Source organism: Chiloscyllium punctatum, chromosome 39 (genome assembly GCF_047496795.1).
Source record: "Chiloscyllium punctatum isolate Juve2018m chromosome 39, sChiPun1.3, whole genome shotgun sequence".
In the NCBI taxonomy this organism is placed as follows: domain Eukaryota; kingdom Metazoa; phylum Chordata; class Chondrichthyes; order Orectolobiformes; family Hemiscylliidae; genus Chiloscyllium; species Chiloscyllium punctatum.
The window spans coordinates 16799988-16818629 of record NC_092777.1 but is presented as its reverse complement, the minus strand read 5'-3'; the positions used below and the strand labels follow the sequence as shown (position 1 = coordinate 16818629).

General features: G+C 41.1%; 1 protein-coding gene across 3 annotated transcripts in view; it reads right to left on the bottom strand.

Annotated features, from left to right (window-relative positions):
* Positions 1-6861: 6861 nt before the first annotated feature.
* Positions 6862-18642, bottom strand: part of cacna1g (calcium channel, voltage-dependent, T type, alpha 1G subunit) — a 303314-nt gene continuing 291533 nt past the window's right edge. For all 3 annotated transcript variants that reach the window (XM_072558229.1, XM_072558230.1, XM_072558231.1), the window contains one exon: positions 6862-13206. In XM_072558229.1, coding sequence (XP_072414330.1) covers positions 12358-13206 — 849 coding nt within the window. In that variant the 3' untranslated portion in view covers positions 6862-12357. The remainder of the gene's footprint in view (positions 13207-18642) is intronic.

Genomic DNA, 18642 nt, shown 5'->3' with positions numbered 1-18642 from the left:
TGCTGACACACACACAAATTCACCAAAGAAGTCAACACTCTCTTCAAAGCCATTTAACTACTTCACTTTCACTTTCTCTCCATCACCACCCTTTCCCTCCCACCAGCCAGCCTTCTCTTTTTTTCTTGATTCCACTGCTATACGTTCTTGTCACTATATTTCTATCTTAGCTCTTCCTCACTTCTGCCCTCTCCCTTTCCCAAAGCTTGAAAACTAAACACGTTTGACTCCAGTTCTCAAACACATCTTATGATTGATGCAGAAGGGGCTGTTCCCTGCTGGTTCTCACTATGCTGATCCCTAACCAGGCTGCTCTCCTCCTCCTGGCCTGCTGTACTTTAGGGGCTACAGATGAAAAGTTCATCCAATGGGCATGTCTTATCATCTTAACGTGCACCTTTGATTTCTACTGTGCTTCGTTTCAGCTCCTATGAAATGTAAGGCATCTGAAACCGGCTTTGGGGGCTCTATATAAGATGAGAACAAGTCAAATGAAAAATGTGTGTTGTAAGCGTTGCTTTCATGTGAATCTGATTTACCTGCTTACTTAGTGGGACTCATTTTACACTATTAATGAGATGTGGTTTACCATAAGACGTGGTTTTATTATTGTTGAAACACAACATATATACATATAATTGTATTAAACCCATCTTCCTGAGTAACTTTAATGTTGTTCAATGCCTATTGCCTCCCAATGCTTTGGAAGCACAAGATGGTTTATACTAGCCCGATTGCAGCTGGCCAAACTGAGGTGGGGATTGTCCTTCCTGCTTCCAAGATTTCCGCTTTTTGCTGCTGATCTTCACTCTGCTGAGTGAGTGAGCGATCCATCTTATTTGAGCAGCCGTTTTAAAACAGTTCTTGGGGTTATTCCCAAATACAGTGGCTTACTATCATTTAGTAACAGCAGTTCAATGCAATAATGTGATTGAGTAACTGGATTATGGCAATGTAAATTGAGTTTCTGTACCAGGAAGGGTGTTACAAAAGACAGTACTGGGTACTACAATTTCTCTATTCATTGAGCTGACCCGAGGAACTGGGCTGTTCCAAAAACCGTCCACTTGAAACTGTTGTTCCACCTGAAACCTTACCAGCATTGTCTCATCAACAACTATTCAATCATCAATCAAGGTGAATGGCTTTCAAGTTTCCTGGCGTGGTATGTCAGTTCCATTAATACCTATTCAATTCCTTGAATACCTTATTTGGCCTGATCGAATTCCCAGCATGCTGTTCAATTGGCCAATGTTGGTTTTTTAGAGTTCCAAAAGAGTTGTTTTTTTTTGTTAAAAGGGACATTCCATGACCTGCAGTGTCAAATTTTGCCGGATACTGAGGATCAAAGAATGCAAATTACAGCACAGGCCCTCCAAGCCTGCACCGATCCAGATCCTCGATCTAAACCTGTCACCTGTTTTCTAAGGATCTGTAACCCTTTGCTTCCTGCCCATTCATTTATCTGTCTAGATACATCTTAAATGATGCTATCATGCCCACCCCTACCACCTCCGCTGGCAATGTGTTCCAGGCACCTACCACCCTCTGAGCAAAGAATTTTCCACACATATCTCCCTGAAACTTTTCTCCTCTCACCTTGAACCTGTGATCCCTGGGAACTGATCCATTCTGGGAAAAAGCTTCTTGCCAAACATCCTGTCTATACCTCTCATGATTTTGTAGACCTCAATCAGGTTCCCCCTCAACTTCTGTCTTTCTAATGAAAATAATCCTAATCTATTCAATCTCTCCTCATAGCTAGCACCTTCCATACCAAGCAACATCCTGATGAACCTTCTCTGCACCCTCTCCAAAGCATCCACATCGTTTTGGTAATGTAGTGACCAGAACTGTACGCAGCATTCAAAATGTGGCCAAACCAAAGTCTCATACAATTGTAACCTGCCAACTCTTGTACTCAATACCCTGTCCAATGAAGGAAAGCATGCCTTATGCCTTCTTGACCAGTCTACTCACCTGCATTGCGACCTTCAGGGTATAATGAACCTGAACACCTAGATCTCTGTACATCAATTTTTCCCTAGGGCTTTTCCATTTACTTTATACTTTGCTCTTGAATTGGATCTTCCAAAATTCATCATCTCACATTTGCCCAGATTGAACTCTGCCATTTCTCCATCCAACTCTCCAATCTATCTATATTCTGCTGCATTCCCTGACAGTCCCCTTATCTGCTACCCCGCTAATCTTAGTGTCTTCTGCAAACTTGCTAATTAGACCACCTACCTGTATACCTTCCTCCAGATCACTTATGTCTATCACAAACAACAGTGGTCCCAGCACGGATCCCTGTGGAACACCACTGGTTACAGTTCTCAATTTTGAGAAACTCCCTTCCACTACTACTCTCTGTCTGCTGTTGCCCAGCCAGTTCTCTATGCATCTGGCTAATACACTCTGAACCCCATGCGGCCTCACTTTATCCATCAGCCTACCATGGGGAACCTTATCAAATGCCTTACTAAAGTTCATGTATATGACACCCACAGCCCTTCCCTCATTAATCAACTTTATCACTTCCTCAAAGAATTCTATTAAGTTGGGTAAGACATGACCTGCACAAACCTTGCTGCCTATCACTGAAAAGTCCATTTTCTTCCAAATGTAAATAGACCCTATCCCTCAGTATCTTCTCCATCAGCTTCCCGACCACTGACATCAGGCTGGATTATGCCTGCTATCCTTCATAAAGAAAGGGACAACATTAGCAATTCTCTAATCCTCTGAGACCTCACCCATGTTCAAGGATACTGCAAAGATATCTGTTAAGGCCCCAGCTATTTCCTCTCTTGCTTCCCTCAGTAACCTGGGATAGATCCCATCTGGACCTGGGGACTTGTCCACCTTAATGCCTTTTAGAATAACCAACACTTCCTCCCTCCTTATGCTGACTTGACCTTGAGTAATCAAATATCTACCCCTAACCTCAACATCCATCATGTCCCTCTCCTTGGTGAATACAGATGCAAAATATATGTTAAGAATCTCACCCATTTTCTCTGACTCCATGCATAACTTTCCTCCTTTGTCCTTGAGTGGGCCAATCCTTTCTTTAGTTACCCTCTTACTCCTTATGTATGAATAAAAGGCTTTGGAATTCTCCTTAACCCACTTGCTAAAGATATATCATGACCCCTTTTAGCCCTCTTAATTCCTCATTTCAAATTGGTCCTACATTCCTGATAGTCTTCCAAAGCTTCTTCTGTCTTCAATTGCCTGGATCTTATGTATGTTTCCTTTTTCCTCTTAGCTAGTCTCACAATTTCACCTGTCACTTATAATTCCCTAATCATGCCATTTCTATCCTTCATTTTCACAGGGACATGTCTTTCCTGCACTCTAATCAAATGTGGATTTACCTACAAACAGCTGCTTCCAATCCACATTTCCCAGCTCCTGTTGAATTTTGCTCTAGTTGGCCTTCCCCCAGTCTAGCACTCTTCCTTTAGGACCACTCTCGTCTTTGTCCATGAGTGTTCTAAAACTTACAGAATTGTGATCACTATTCCCAAAGTAATCCCCTACTGAAATTTCAGGAACCTGGCCAGGCTCATTACCCAACACCAGGTCCAGTCTGGCCCTTTCCCGAGTTGGACTATTTACATACTGCTCTAGAAAACCCTCCTGGATGCTCCTTGTAAATTCTGCCTCATTTAGAGCTCTAACACTAAGTGAATCCCAGTCAATGTTGGGAAAATTAAAATCTCCCATCACCATCCTGTTGCTCTGACATCTTTCCATAATCTGTTTACATATTTGTACCTCTGTCTCACACTCGCTATCGCGAAGCCTGTAGTACAGCCACAATATTGTTACTACAATCTTCCTATGTCTGAGCTCTGCCCATATTGCCTCACCATTTGAGTCCTCCATAGTACCCTCCTTCAGCACAGCTGTGATACCCTCTCTGACCAGTAATGCAACTCCTCCACCCCTTTCACCTCCCTCGCTATCCTGCCTGAAGCATCGATATCCTGAGATATTTAGTTGCCAATCATTCCCTTCCCTCAAAAGAACAGAAGGAAAAGACCCAAACTGTACAACTGGATGGAGGGATAAGACATAAGTGCCACACTAACTCTCGTATTTAGTTGGAAGTCTCATGTTGTGTACACTGTATTTAACGTCATGGCCTGAATTGGAGAGGGAAAGCTTACCAGCAGAGTATGCAATTCTTTTGTGACTCATAAATGTTCAAATAAAATCTTGGGGTCAGAATATAGAACAGTACAGCAGAGTACAAGCCCTTTGGCCCTCGATGTTGTGCTGGCCTTTTATGCTGCTCTAAGATCAGACTAACCTACATACTCTTCATTGTACTATCATCCATGTGCCTATCCAAGAGTCGCTTAAATGTCCCTAATGTACCTGACTCTACTACCACTGCCGACAGTGCATTCCACACACCCACCACTCTCTGTGTTAAAAAAGCCCATCTCTGACATCTCCCCTAAACCTTCCTCTAACCACCTTAAAATTATTTCTCCTCATGATGGATATTGCCGCCCTGGGAAAAAGTCTCTGGCTATCCACTGTATCCTATGCCTCTTATCAACTTGTACACCCTCTATCACCTCTCATCCTTCTTCGCTCCAGTGAGAAAAGCCCGAGCTCCCTCAACCTTTCTTCATAAGACATGCCCTCCAGGTCCAGGCAACATCCTGGTAAATCTTCTCTGCACCCGCTCTAAAGCTCCTCATCCTTCCTATAATCAGGCGACCAGAACTGAACACAATATTCCAAGTGTGGTCCAACCAGGGCTTGAAAGAACTGCACATAACCTCGCAACTCTTAAAGTCAATCCCCCTGCTAATGAAAGCCACACACCTATGCCTTCTTTTAACATGGGTGGCAACTTCAAGGGATCTCTGGACATGGACCCCAAGATCCCTCTGTTCCTCCACACTGCCAAGAATCTTGCCTTTAACCCTGTAATCTACATTCAAATTTGACCTTCCAAAATGAATCACTGTACAGCTTTCCAGGCTGAACTCCATCTGCCACTTATCAGCTCATTCCTGCATCCTGTCAATGTCCAGTTGCAACCTGCAACAGTCCTCTACAATATCCACAACTCCACCAACCTTTGTGTCATCGGCAACTTTACTAACCCACTCTTTCACTTTCTCATCCAAGACATTTATAAAAATCCTGCAGAGTCAGAAGTAGAACAGACCCAATTTATACCTACTTAAATGTCTGTTGAAACAGCTGTGGATGGATGTGGAGAGCAGAATTGATTGGAAACAGTGAAGTTGGAACAAGGCTTTCGATCATGGAAGCTGTGAAAAGGTGGAGGAGGCTAAATTTGTTCTCATTGGGATAGAAATGCAATCCAAGTTTCTGAAATCATGGCGTCAAGAATCAAGGTGTTATTAGGTGTTTCTGTGAGAATGAGAAGCAGTGTGCGCTTGTGAGTATCTTATTTAGTTTAAAGTACAAATCAAGTCTGCAAAGGCAGTGGAAAACCAGGAGGCATCTTCACACCGAAATGTGGTAAATATGTGAAGCAGATTACGGGCCAACGTGATGGAATAAAAAACCTGAATCAGTTTTGAGAAGGAAGAAGACAATCTTTCAGTGTCAGTGGCAATCCTGCTCTGTTAGAAGTTGTATCTTTCTAATGAGGCATTGAACATAGAGGCTATCTGCTCTCTTATGTAGACATAAACGATCCTGAGGCACTTTGTAAAGAAGAGTAAGGAAGATTTTTTTCTAGTGGCCAGGCCAATACTTGTCACAACCAAAACAATTAAAATAGATGATTTGATCATGCATATCCTTGCAGTAGTTTGACTTTGCTGCCATGTTTCCCAGCAACACACCAACAGGCAAACACCAAATTACTTAATTGGCACTGTGGGACTCCCTGGGGTCATAGAGGATGTTATACGACTGTCCTTATTTTTTTTCCTATCAATAACTGGGATATGGGGTTATTTCAAAGTACAATAGATGGGCTAAATGAACCAAAACTCTTCTCTTGTCTAAAACTGCAATGTTATTATGTCTTTATTTAGAATGGCTCAGTAATGCTGTTTAAACCATTTACAAGACATTGCTTCGACCGCATTTAGAATACTGTGTACAGTTCTGGTCGCCACATTACCAAAAGGATGTGGATGCTTTGGAGAGGGTGCAGAGAAGGTTCACGAGGATGTTGTCTGGTATGGAAGGTACTAGCTATGAAGAGAGGTTGAGTAGGTTAGGTTTATTTTCATTAAAAAAGGAGATGGGGGGGGGGGGGGGGACCCGATTGAGGTTCATAAAATCATGAAGGGTATAGACAGGGTGGATAGAGACAAGCTTTTTCCCAGGGTGAAGGATTCAACAACAAGAGGTCACGCTTTCAATGTGAGAGGTGGAAAGTTTAAGGGGGATACACACGGCAAGTACTTCACACAGAGGGTGGTGGGAGTTTGGAACACGTTGCCAGCAGAGGTGGTAGAGGCAGGCACGGTAGATTCATTTAAGATGCGTCTGGATAAATGCATGAGTGGATGGGGATACAGATGTTTAGGAATTGACCGACAGGTTTAGACAGTAGATGTGGATCAGCTCAGGCTTGGAGGGCTGAAGGGCCTGTTCCTGGGCTGTAAATTTTCTTTGTTCTTTCCTGATTGCTGGGCTGATTATTGTCTTGTCCTTTAGTCCCCAATACACGCACTTGGGTAAAACAGAGCTTTGCTTATTGTTCCCCTTAATCCAACCAATTGGGAACCTTGTTGAGTCTCAGAAAACTTGCAGTCTGCCTAAAACTGTGAAGATCAGTCTAAGATACAATCTCAGTTTTCAAAGCAATAGACACAACAAATGAGGGCACCAGTGACACACTGAGAATCTTCTCTATTTATTTTAAAGCATAATTTAAATTCATTTTCAAATCTACATAAAAGTAGGGCTACTGCATAAACATTTGAGAAAATTAGGACACTGTTTATCTAAAAGGAACTATGTTTTGCACAAGAATATGGAGCAAAAATGTGGTAATACAAGACATTTTGCCACTGAACACACATCCTCTCTGCTTTACTTTTGAAGGTCCCCTCATTCTCTTTCAAAACTGCTGTAAAAAACAGTGGAGAAGCTGGTTGGATACTGGTCCATTCAGAGTGAATTTGGACATTTTCAGACATTGCTTTCAGACAGTGTTCTTCAGATGCTGCAAGTGCTGGAGATCTCTCTTGCTTACAAGCCAGCAGGAAGAGGAGGAGTAGGGAGTGATATTTTACACCTACCCTGTATTGGCTATCATACAACACATACCTTCTTCTGCATCAGTGTGTTTATTGATTCATCCCAAACATTGCACATTGACTATAAAGGATTCAGTTCATGTCGGTAACAACAAATATCTAAATATATATTATTAAATATGTTCAATTTTTCAGAATGTACTTGACTAAAGAGATGTACATCAGACTAGCTACTATTCCATGTACAGAAATAGAATTTACAGGAGATTGGTGACATTGATTCTCACAGATTTTAATTGATAAAGAAACTTAAACCAATTTTAAAAAATGCGATTGAATCTTGACAATTTTGGGAGGATGGTGGTGGGCAGTGCTGAGCTGAATAATCTGTCACTAGTTATCGAACTCACAATGAACTCCAGTTTGGTAATGTTTGATGAATATAACACTGTCATTTCAAAGGTAATACTTCTTTTGTTGTTAATTTTAAATTCTCTCCTTCCCAAAAGTAAAACCTGATTGTGTGACCTGAATATCACATGACTTGAGAGCACAATTACAGTATGGAATATTCTAAATCTCATCCCTGCTGGCTGACATCAGAATACAATTCATCTCAATTCACATTCCTCACTTTTTGGTAAAATACTACTTTTTGCACTGATAGCAGTGTGCATTTAACTTGAAACCCCCAATGACAACATTGATTAGTCTAATGTCTGACTGGAAAAAAGATGCCTGAAAGCAGAATTAACACTTCTGAATGACCTTCCTATGAAATGGAAGCATTTTGTTTTTTGGAAAATACAACAGCTCTGTCATGAAGTAAGTTTTTCATTTTTTTTTCTTTATTTTTTGCAAAAATAGTCTCTTTGCAGCTTCAACAATTTTCAAAAGATTTTTTTAAACAGATGTACAAATCTGAGAGCAAGAATCTTCCCCGGGTTTGGTTTCTTTGCTTGTCCTTTTCAAACTTTCCCTTGGTACAAATTTTGAAAGGATTAAAAAAAACACATCCTTTTTCTGCGAGTTTTAGTAATGAAGAAAACATGGTTTTAAAACAAAGAAGAACAAGGCTGCTCAAAACCTTGTTGCTGTTTCCAGTTGCAGAACTGTAATATTTTCAAGGGCAGGTTTGATGGGAAAAATCTTTGACATTCACTCATTCATTCAATTCATCCATCTATCTGTTAAAACCAAGTGATTTTCGCAGGGGACTTTTTTCAAATGTAGGTCTATCTTTGGCAAAATCTATTAACATGTATCTATAAAAAGAAAAAAAAATCAGGAGATTCTTCACACTACTTTTAGTAGGAGCCAACTCAGAGTGTTCAACGTGTGCATTTTTTACAGAACTCTTTGCATAAAAGTTAAACCAATTGTCAGCAACCGTCAGCTCGTAACACTTCAGAGTTATGCCAACTATTTTTCCTCAATTTCTCTTAAAACTAAAAGGGTGACTTTACAAAACAGTTATTTTTAACCATGCAAGTATTGAGTGGAGCAAATGAAAAGAGTTTAGATGCATTGAGTATAGAGGCCCTGTGCTGCTTCAAGCTTAAAACTTGCCTATTTCTCTAACTGTGAGCTACATCAAAAATGAAGCTCTGGCTTTTAAGATTTCAGGAACCTGTTATATTGTTAACACAATTCTATGTGAAGTATTTTGGTGAAACAAGGTCATCAGCCAACTGAAGTAATAATAATGGGACTATTCATTGGAGGATTGGGCAGGACTGAGTAAATGATGATTCGGGTAAGGAAAATGTGGATCAATAAGTCACCATTTATCTCCCTTTGAGGCCCTTACATTTGATCTTATTTTTTGCTTTCCTTCCTAAAGAATTATATTAGGATCTCAGTGGGGGGAGGAAAGGTTGGCATTTGTCCTCTACAAACTATTCTGCCATTCTTTGAGATCATGGTAGGTTTACATCTTTGGCTATGACCACCTTAGCTATGGTGGTCATTACCTTGTACTAGTCTTGCCTAACAACAGCTTCATGAGCTTTTTTTTTTGGACAGTGAGTTCCAGGTTTTGCAGGACTTTGTTCCAGACTCCCCCATCAAAGGTATATTTTCTCATTATGTCCTCTTGGGAAGCAGAGGCCTTCCTACCCCTGGCAATCCAACCTACACTCTAGGTTAAAATGAAACATTTAGGTTGTGTATTGATTCAAATAAATTGACAGAAAATCACTTTTCAAATTGCTATGCATAGCAGGTGACAGATTCTGATAAATTATGTTGAACTTTAAAAGATAGATAATCCTCAGTGCCCGGTCTCGGGAAAGTACAACCATCAGTCAAAGCAATAATGAGGTCAACAAAATTGCATACGTAATATTTTTCGGATGTTTAGGTGATCCCTAACTTAACTCAGAAGAACATCTGCCCTATAAGAATCCATTCATCTTACTTTAGTTTCTTATTGAAGAGCTATTTGTTTTGATGCCCTGATCACACAGACCCACTATATGGTCCAAAAAAAACCTGAATAAAGCATAGAATTTGACAACTATTAAATACAATTTCTCTATAATATATACTACATAAATATTAACATTGCACTGCACTGTGTCTATTTTGATCAGTATTTTCTCTGCAATGTAATCTATATGGAAGATAGCTGGATAGGAAGAAATAGGTTGCAGCAGTGGCTATTTTTAAACCTTTGACGTTTTACATTGTCAACAATTTTTCCCTTGTGCAGGAGTGAGTTCCACTCAAGCTCAAAGAATGTGTTACAAATACTTACATTTAAATAAACATTATTTCTAGCTGGTAAGATCTTAACAAGAGTGGTCCTATAAAGTATGTGCAATGGCTGTAGATGGATAACCTACAGTATTATGACAAACATTTCCACACTTATTCACATACACACACTCACTCATTCATACACACACAAACTAGCAATGGTCAAGATCACTGTAATGCTCAGACTGTCTTGCATACAGTAATTTGCAACGTTAAAGTGCTGGTGTGCTTTGAACTAACCGAATCAATGTGATTGAGCTACAAGGGTACAATGTAGAATGCTCTCGAACAAAGATCTTGCACACGTGTAGCACTGGAAAGCCCGTGACTGGGAATGTGCCCGATAAAAATGAGCGCCTTAAAATACTGCTCCTTACATTGGACATCAGTAGAACAATCTGGAATATCAGAATTCGTTAACATTCCTACAAAAAACATCGGTATTGTTTTTGGTGAGATGACCCAAAAGGTGGGCCTTGCCAGCTTGTTCCAAAGTGCAGTCGAGGTGACTTGTGTTATAAGGGCCTTCAGGTCTCCATTCCTCTGGCCCCACCACATAGAATAAACCTTTACCTGACTGTCTCTGATGGCATTAGCTCTTTAAGCTTTCTGCGGGGAATAGCCAATGTAAATGATATTGCTGTGGGGAATTACTCAGAAAGACATTTCTCTGAGAGACTCAGTCTTAGAGACCATACACCTGCCACGATATAGATCTCTAATTAATACAACAGGAATCATTGGATGCTTTCTTCACGTGGGTGAAAAAAAACCTTCATCAAAAATATTGATTTCCTTTTTGGAATTAATCATTGGTCCACATTTTTTTGTTACAGAAAGCTATGAATAGGAATCTGGTTTGGTATTGGCGATGGAAAATTCCATAATCTCTGGACAAATGTAGGAAAGGTTGCCTGAAGGAGACGCCTCTTCCTACAAAATAATCGAACTATCCCATGCCTAATGAAGGTTGAATTCAAGAAATCATCTTTTATTTTCCAAAAAAAAATATGATGATGATTTTGAAAGAAAAGCCACGGTCATCATCGGCAAAGATTAGGGGCTCCACATTTAGTTTCCATTCCACCTCCCCTCACTCTATTTCTGTTTGGTATAGCAATCTTGGATATAGAAGGTAGCAAAATATAAAAGACGTATGGCAGTTGGAGATAACTTTCTCAATGTACAGAATATGCCTATTGAGGAAATTTAGTGATTCATTTGAAACTTATGACAGTTTTGGGTTGTGGCACCTTGCAGTAATTAACAGAATCTTTCAATCTAACACAAGTTCCAGTTGTTATTAATCTTTGGAAATATCATGGCACCATCCAGGGGTTCCCGTGACAACATATCTTACTGCACAACAAAGTTGACATAAATGGGAGTGAACCACCTTCCCTTAACTGCTTGAGCATCCATTAGCTTTGCAGAATGAACTCTCAGCAACTATCCTACAGAAGTCATGGGTGGCTGGAATTTTGTTTCGGAAAAAGGCTATTGAAAATGGACCAATTCACCAAACTTAACTGATGTGAGTGTTTGTAGTTCCACCAATGTCCTGAGGAGCAAACTAATTGATAAATTAAAAATGTAAAAGATATCAGGTGAGGAAATGCACATCAGAAACAGCAAAACCCTGCAACAGGATGTAACCCATATGACTGCTACAGTATTAAAGTCACAACTTGGTTATGCTAACTTTCAAGATTGAGATGACCCCCTCAGAGTCATGGTTACAGTGGAGTGCCATTTTTTGATGCCAGGCAACCAAAAATTTCAGTTAAACACACAGATTGAGTAAATATTGTAATTTATTTTATTTATAAATATTACTTTTTTTTTCTTCTAAATATATTAATGGCTGGATCTTTGCTTTGTGCCTTTTCAGAGAGTAAGGAAAATGCCCAGGCCAACTCAATTGAAATCTGATAAATGGATGTCAATTAACAATGTTTAGAAAAATAATAATTCTGGGGATGTGGACATCACTGGCAAGGCTGGCATTAATTGACCTTCCCTTGTTGCATCAAACTGAGTTACAAAAGCAAATCCTGGAATGTTCCAGTACTACCGCTCGGCAGTCTACCTCCCAATTTCAAAAGGGGAAACACCTTTCACATTATAAAAAAGTGACGCTCCACTGTTCAGAACTACCTGGGAGAATGGTCAGTCAGTCACCTGCTTGAGTGCAAGGCAGGGAAACATCGCAAGGGCTGCAGTAACCCTTGTTACTGTCTGGATGGTAGAGAGGGCGATTGGCGGGGATTTGACCTCCAGTGCCAGTCAGAATGCAGAATTCTTCATTAACGTCAGGAAAGGATGAAAAAAAGTTGTCTTTTTTTGGCAACAAAAAAGAACAATTCAACAATTCAGTTCAGTGGTCCTCCTCGGTCTGATCCAAGGAAAAACTGGAAAGAGTCAGCAAATCCTTTGGGGGAGAAGGAGAGGTGGGAGTGCTTTCAGGAGGCAGTGGGTCTACAAGGTCCACGGACTCCTTGTGAGGGGCTGAGTCACAGGACGGTGCACGCCTTCTCAAACACATGTCACTGGATGATGCCTGCCCACGAGTGCCCTGTATCGATGTGTGGTGGTCCTCTGGTGGCTCTATAGAAATGCAGGGGGGGCTCATTTTCTGCTTCGGCCGTGCTGTATTCTGACTGTCCAGTTCCGTCACTGCCTGGCCAATGGCCCAACAGGACGCCGATGAGAATTGGTGCTGTGGAGCTGTGTCAACGGACGAGCAGATCTCAATTGAATGTCTCCGAGGGTCGTCCAACCACGATGTGGGCTTGGCCAAGAACCCTTGAGTATCTACGCTGTAGAACTTTTTGATATCTTTCATGGAGAGGTTTCCTGTGCTGCTGCACATTTTCGTGGGTAGTGTAGGGCACATAGGAGGTTTGGAAGCTCTCTTGCTGCCACTGATGATTTGAGAGACTTCCTGGTCCGCTGAGTTAGGAAGTTCCCTGAAGGGGTTCCGAACATGACGTGGTGACGTTGTCACAAAGTTAGTGATATTGCACTGGTTATGGCTGTGCTGTTGAATGTGGACACTATGCTTGGTTGGTGCATTTGGTGAGGCAGACACTAAGACCACAGATGGTTGCACAACAGACACATGCGGCACAGACACATTCAAGAGTGAAGGTTCGTTAGTCTGTACCTGCAAATTTTCCTTGGACTCCATACATAGTGGATCCAGAGAGTCATTTGTTACAGCAACCTAAATGGGGTGTTAAAATTGTGGGGAGTGGGAGGAACAGAATAGGCCAAAGATATGTTAGTGTGCTGACAATTCTTAAATCTACTTGGTGCTTTGGTAGATAATTTTAAAATATGCTGCTTTTGTGCAAAATCAAAAAGCAGCAAAAGATTCAATGCTTAAAACAGCCATATCTAATTTCACATGTGCTTGTCAGTTCTGGTTAATTACTAAATAAGGCAGCAATGATTAAATACAGGTAGGACATAATTCTACAATGAAGGTATCCCTGACAAAAGCGATTCAAGTTGAGGGATTTTAATTTGGTATAGATGCTGTGGTAATATATTTCTCCTCATATCCTGACGCCAGCGAGCTTTTATATCCAACTGTTCCTTTATGTAGATAATCCCTTCATGCTGATGTCCTCTTTGTATGTCTCTGTGATTTAGTTACCTGCCATGGGAGGATGGTCAGATTCACTATCACTTCTTTCCATGACATTGGGGGTAATTTTCACCTTTATTAATGGCAGGTATTCTGCGTGGCTGGGTTTTGTAACTGCATACACCTGTTTAGTGGCTGAGGGGAGCAGAACCTACACCAATCTCCTCTCACCAAGGGCATGAGATTGAAGAGCCATCAAATAGTTCCTGCAAGCACTTCCACTTGAGCAGAGGTAATCCATGCAGTTAGAGAGTCTAACCCATGGAACTACCAGTTTCTACAGAATTTTTTTCTGGCAGTCTGCGCTTTTCTATTCATAGGCTGTGCTGATTCCATGACATTCCTCGGATTTTTCAATCTCCACAACAATAGACTGTGTGCCTCGAATAAAGAGTGCCAGTTCCTGTTGGGTTGAGACAGGGTTGACATGGAGTACAGGGACCATCATGGTCCATTCTGTCAGTATTCGAAAGCTCTGTTTGCCTTTCTCTGCTATGGGATTGAACTGGGTTGCTGACCTTATTTGCCACACATTATCAGTAATATGGACATAGATATGGTAAGGTAAAATCATTCCAACTCTTTGTTCACACTATGAGCATTATAATCGTGTAATACAGAGTGCTGCTTCTCTCACAATCTCTATCTCAGACTCTTTATTACAGTGGACTCCATGTTTACATTGTCATATCAGACTGACTCGCACTAACCTTTTGCTGCACAGTTAGCACCTCCCAAAGACATGCCCAGCCTTTCTGCAGCTCAGTGTATGAACCTCCGCAATCCTGTGTGACTGATAATGGGGCACTTTCCCTCCTCATCTCTTGGACCTTGATATGACCTTTGACAGCCAGCCACACTGTCCTACTCCTATACCTCTCCCCTGTTGTGCAGCTTCAATCCTTAGCTTTCAACCACAGCATTGCCAGCAATAGTTTCTCTTCTCACCCTTGCATCATTTCCTGTGTAATCCCTGAAGAAACTGTCTTTGACTTCCTCCACTCCCTCTCCCACAGACTGGCCCTTGGCGGAACAGACTCGAGAGGTTGAAAGGCTTTTTTCTGCCCTTAATTCTTGTGTTCCTGTGTTGCCCTTGACGATACAGCTTCTTTTAGCCCTTCACTCCCCTTATGCTGTTAGGCTGCTTGTCTAATGACCGGTCTTGGGTGAGCCACAATTTGTCCAGTTAAATGTTGGGGAAGATTAAAGCCATTATCTTCACTTTCACATCATTGCCCGGTCTCTGGTCACTACCCCAACTTAAAGAAGTCCTTGCTCCTTCTTCAACCCCAGCTGAGCATCTAACCCCTCCTTCCCCAAAGTAAAACTAAATTTTCCCTTTGGAATATCACTCACGTGCTCCTCTTTTTCCACAGATTATTGCTTGGAATTCTCAGCCATGCTTCCGTACAGAATATTCCATTGCTGTCCTGGCTGTCTCTGACTCTGCATTGCCTAATAATCTTCAGCTCATTTAAAAAAAAACTCTGCTGCCAATATTTTATCCCACAAGTCTCATTCATCTAACAGTCCTGTCCTCGCTGACTTGGGTTGGCGTTTGATCTGTGAATGCCTTCATATTAACATTCTGAAAGGGCTGGATTGTGACGTTAAGGAGCTTCCTCACCTATTCTGTAGCATTCAGTCCCAAAATGGACCAAAAGAGATCAGAATCATAGAATCCCGACAGTGTGAAAGCAGGCCATCTGGCCCACTGAATCCACACCAACCCACTAAATAGCATCTCAGTCAGATCTACCCACTTAATCTATCCCTGTAACCCTGACTTTCCGTGGCTAATCCACCTTGCCTGCACATCCCTAGACACAATGGACATTTTAGCATGGCCAATCCATCTAAACTAAGGGCTTATAACACTCAGTGTCCTCTACTCGACACTGACCAGTGATTTTGCACAGACACCTCCAGGGTCAGAGAAGACTTTCATACCTGCACCTAAACTTTGAGGGTCAAGGACGAGGATAAGATGGAAGCTGCAGAAAAGCAAGTAATTTTCTTTTACAGATACTGGCCATCATCTTTGGTGTGGCAGTCATTCTGGTAGTTGTTTGCCTCTAGTATTCCTGCTGCTACAGCTTTCCCGGGCTTGATTTATGCCCCACTGTTTCCAAGTCTAATATCATTTTAGTTTTCTTTGTTCCTTCGTGGGATGAGAGCATCAGCGACAAGGCCAGCATTGGTTGCCTGTTCCGAATTGTCTATTATCGGACTGCCTTACCAGGCTATTTCACAGGACAGTTAAGATTCAAGCACATTGCTATGGATCTTGAATTTAAAATCCACCAGCTACCATTTGAACATCCCCATTATAGTAGGCCTCTAGATTAATAGTCCAGTGGCATTATCAGTGCTCCACATACAATCTCCTCGAGATATCATGGGTAAGCTTGATCTTGCTTCCATCTGCCATAAATGACCATGAAAGAGATCTCCAGGTAAGTCCAAGAAAATTTTGGATGTGAGCTAGTATAGGGAATAAGGCCCTGAATGGTCTGACTCGATTCTTGCTGTAACCAATCAACAAGGGCATGAGGATATCAAAATGGCAGGCCTATTGCCTCTAACTACTTTCAATCTTTATCAAATTTTTCATTAGCCTCTCCTGAAGATGTTCTTTACTTACTACGATTCTAAAGTATTTCACTCAACCATTCTGCATGCGAGTGACCAATCAATGAGTTTTGAGAAACTAAACCTAAGGCTGAGGAGAGATTAAAAACTCAAATTAATGCAATTGTGCCCTCACAACATCCACTCACACCTTTCAGAGTGGGTCAGTGGAATGTGGTCAGCCTGACTGAAGATTTCCTCCCCTTTCTATGGTGGTGGCAGTAGGATCTAGTGTAGAAGCCTGACCATCATCCTAACTGAAACCATCTAAGTAGCTGAGGCTGGGACTTAACTCCAGATATTCTTGTTGTGTTGACCTTTTTCCCAATGGGCACTGCATTCATCCATTTAGTCAGAAGGAGATCTCAATCCCATATTCTTAATGATGTAAGACCAACCTAGTCACTGCCATTTGGATGAAGGTAGCTTCAACATGATGCTAGTAAGGAGTAAGATTTGATCTTGACAATCTCAATAAACCAGCGATATTCATCTTTCAATGATTCCTGTCCAGCAATTAGGTAGAAAGAGAACTGGAGCTCCTACTGTCAATTACGTGGTCATCATTAATAACTTTCCAGGTTCTTGATGAATTCAGGTTTCACTATCTGTTGTGGTGGGGGTTGAACCTATGTTTCCATCAGCCTGGAGTTCTGGATTACTAGTCTGGTGATATTGCCACTACTCTGCCAAGTAGCACATATGGAGGTTATAGGTCAGACCCGCATTTGGGCAGACAACAGAAAGAGAAGACAGTTCTCAAAGTGAAATCAATGGGAACCTAAAGAAATGGATAACACAGGTGTCTGAATCAATATTGTTCATTCTACACTGTCACAGAAAGTAATAATTATCCTCATTCTTTTTAGACTTCTAATGACAAAAGGCTCCATTTCTCTCCAGTGGTTTTCGTTGCACCCCCCCTATTCAATAGTTAGATCATGTGTGTCACAAGATTGTTTTAACCCACACTTCAAATCTAAATATTTTAAAAAATATATTTTCAAAAATAGGCATTTATTCACATGAAAATCTGAGACTATCTCCATAACAATAGAGGTGAAGTGCAGGCTTGTTAAATACTATTTGTACCGAAGAAAACAGAAGGCCGGTGTTAGTGTTCGTGCAGGAAACCCATCTTCAACACAGAAGGAAAACAGGCTCCACACAGATTCACTGTGAACACTCCTTAGTTAAGAAGGTGTGCATGATGGCAGGAGGGTAAGTCATCCTGGGAGTAGGGTAGGGAATAGGTGATGAAGGTATTAACAACAAGAGTTTCTATGATGAATAGGGCTTCTGCCAAGACACCGAGGATGAAAAAAGCTCAGCTACATGTTGTCAAAACAAAAAGTGGGAAAAAAAAATCAATTAGAATTGAACAGCAAGGATAATGCAAATAATGTAGTGCAAGTTTCAATAAATGCAGTGCGTTTCTATAATAATATGTCATCTTTTACAGAACACCATTATTAAGATTTTTCAGATTATAAATCAAATGTTATGCGGGAATGGGCTGCACATTATAAGTAAGGCAGAATATGGTGACCAAGTAAACATAGACTGTTCTGCAAATAGGAGAATGTGAGGACTGCAAATGCTGGAGATCAGAGTCAACAAGTATGGTACTGGAAAATCACAGCAGGTCAGGCAGCATTTGAGGAGCAGGAGAGTCGACATTTCAAGCATAAGCCTGAAATGTTGACAATTCTGCAAATACTCAGGTAGTGACTATGAGAGAGATACTGAGTCAATGTTTCACAGCAATCACCTTTTATCAACACTGACTCATTTATGTTCATTCATGGATGAGAATGTTACTGCCATGTCCAGTATTTATTGCCCATCAACTAAGTAACTTGCTCAGCCATTGAAGAGTCAACTACATTTCTGTGGGTCTCCAATCACATGCAGATCAGAACAGAGAAGATCTGTAGTGTTTTCACTGATAGTTTCATGGTCACTGACAAGCATTTCAATTCCAGATTTTATTGGGGGGTTTAAATTGGTGGGATTTGAACCTGTATGTTGTCAGTCTGGGCTACTGAATTACTAGTTCAGCGATGTTACCTCGACAACAAAATCTTGACTTGAAAACACAGCTTTTAGTAATTTCTATTTCAGATTTGCAGCACCCACAGTATTTTACTTCAGAAAACTGTTAGCACCTGTTCTGAACAGCTGGTACTGTGTGATGTTCATAAAACAGCTTCTGTATCAACCTTCATCCTACAATGTGTTCTATTCTTTCTTTCTAATTGCCCTGGAGATGTTGGTAATCTGCCTTTTTGAATCGTTGAAGTCCTTGGAGTGAAGGAACACTTGCGACTAAAAGGGAGTTCCAGGGTTTTGACTCACTAACACTGAAGGCACAGTGAT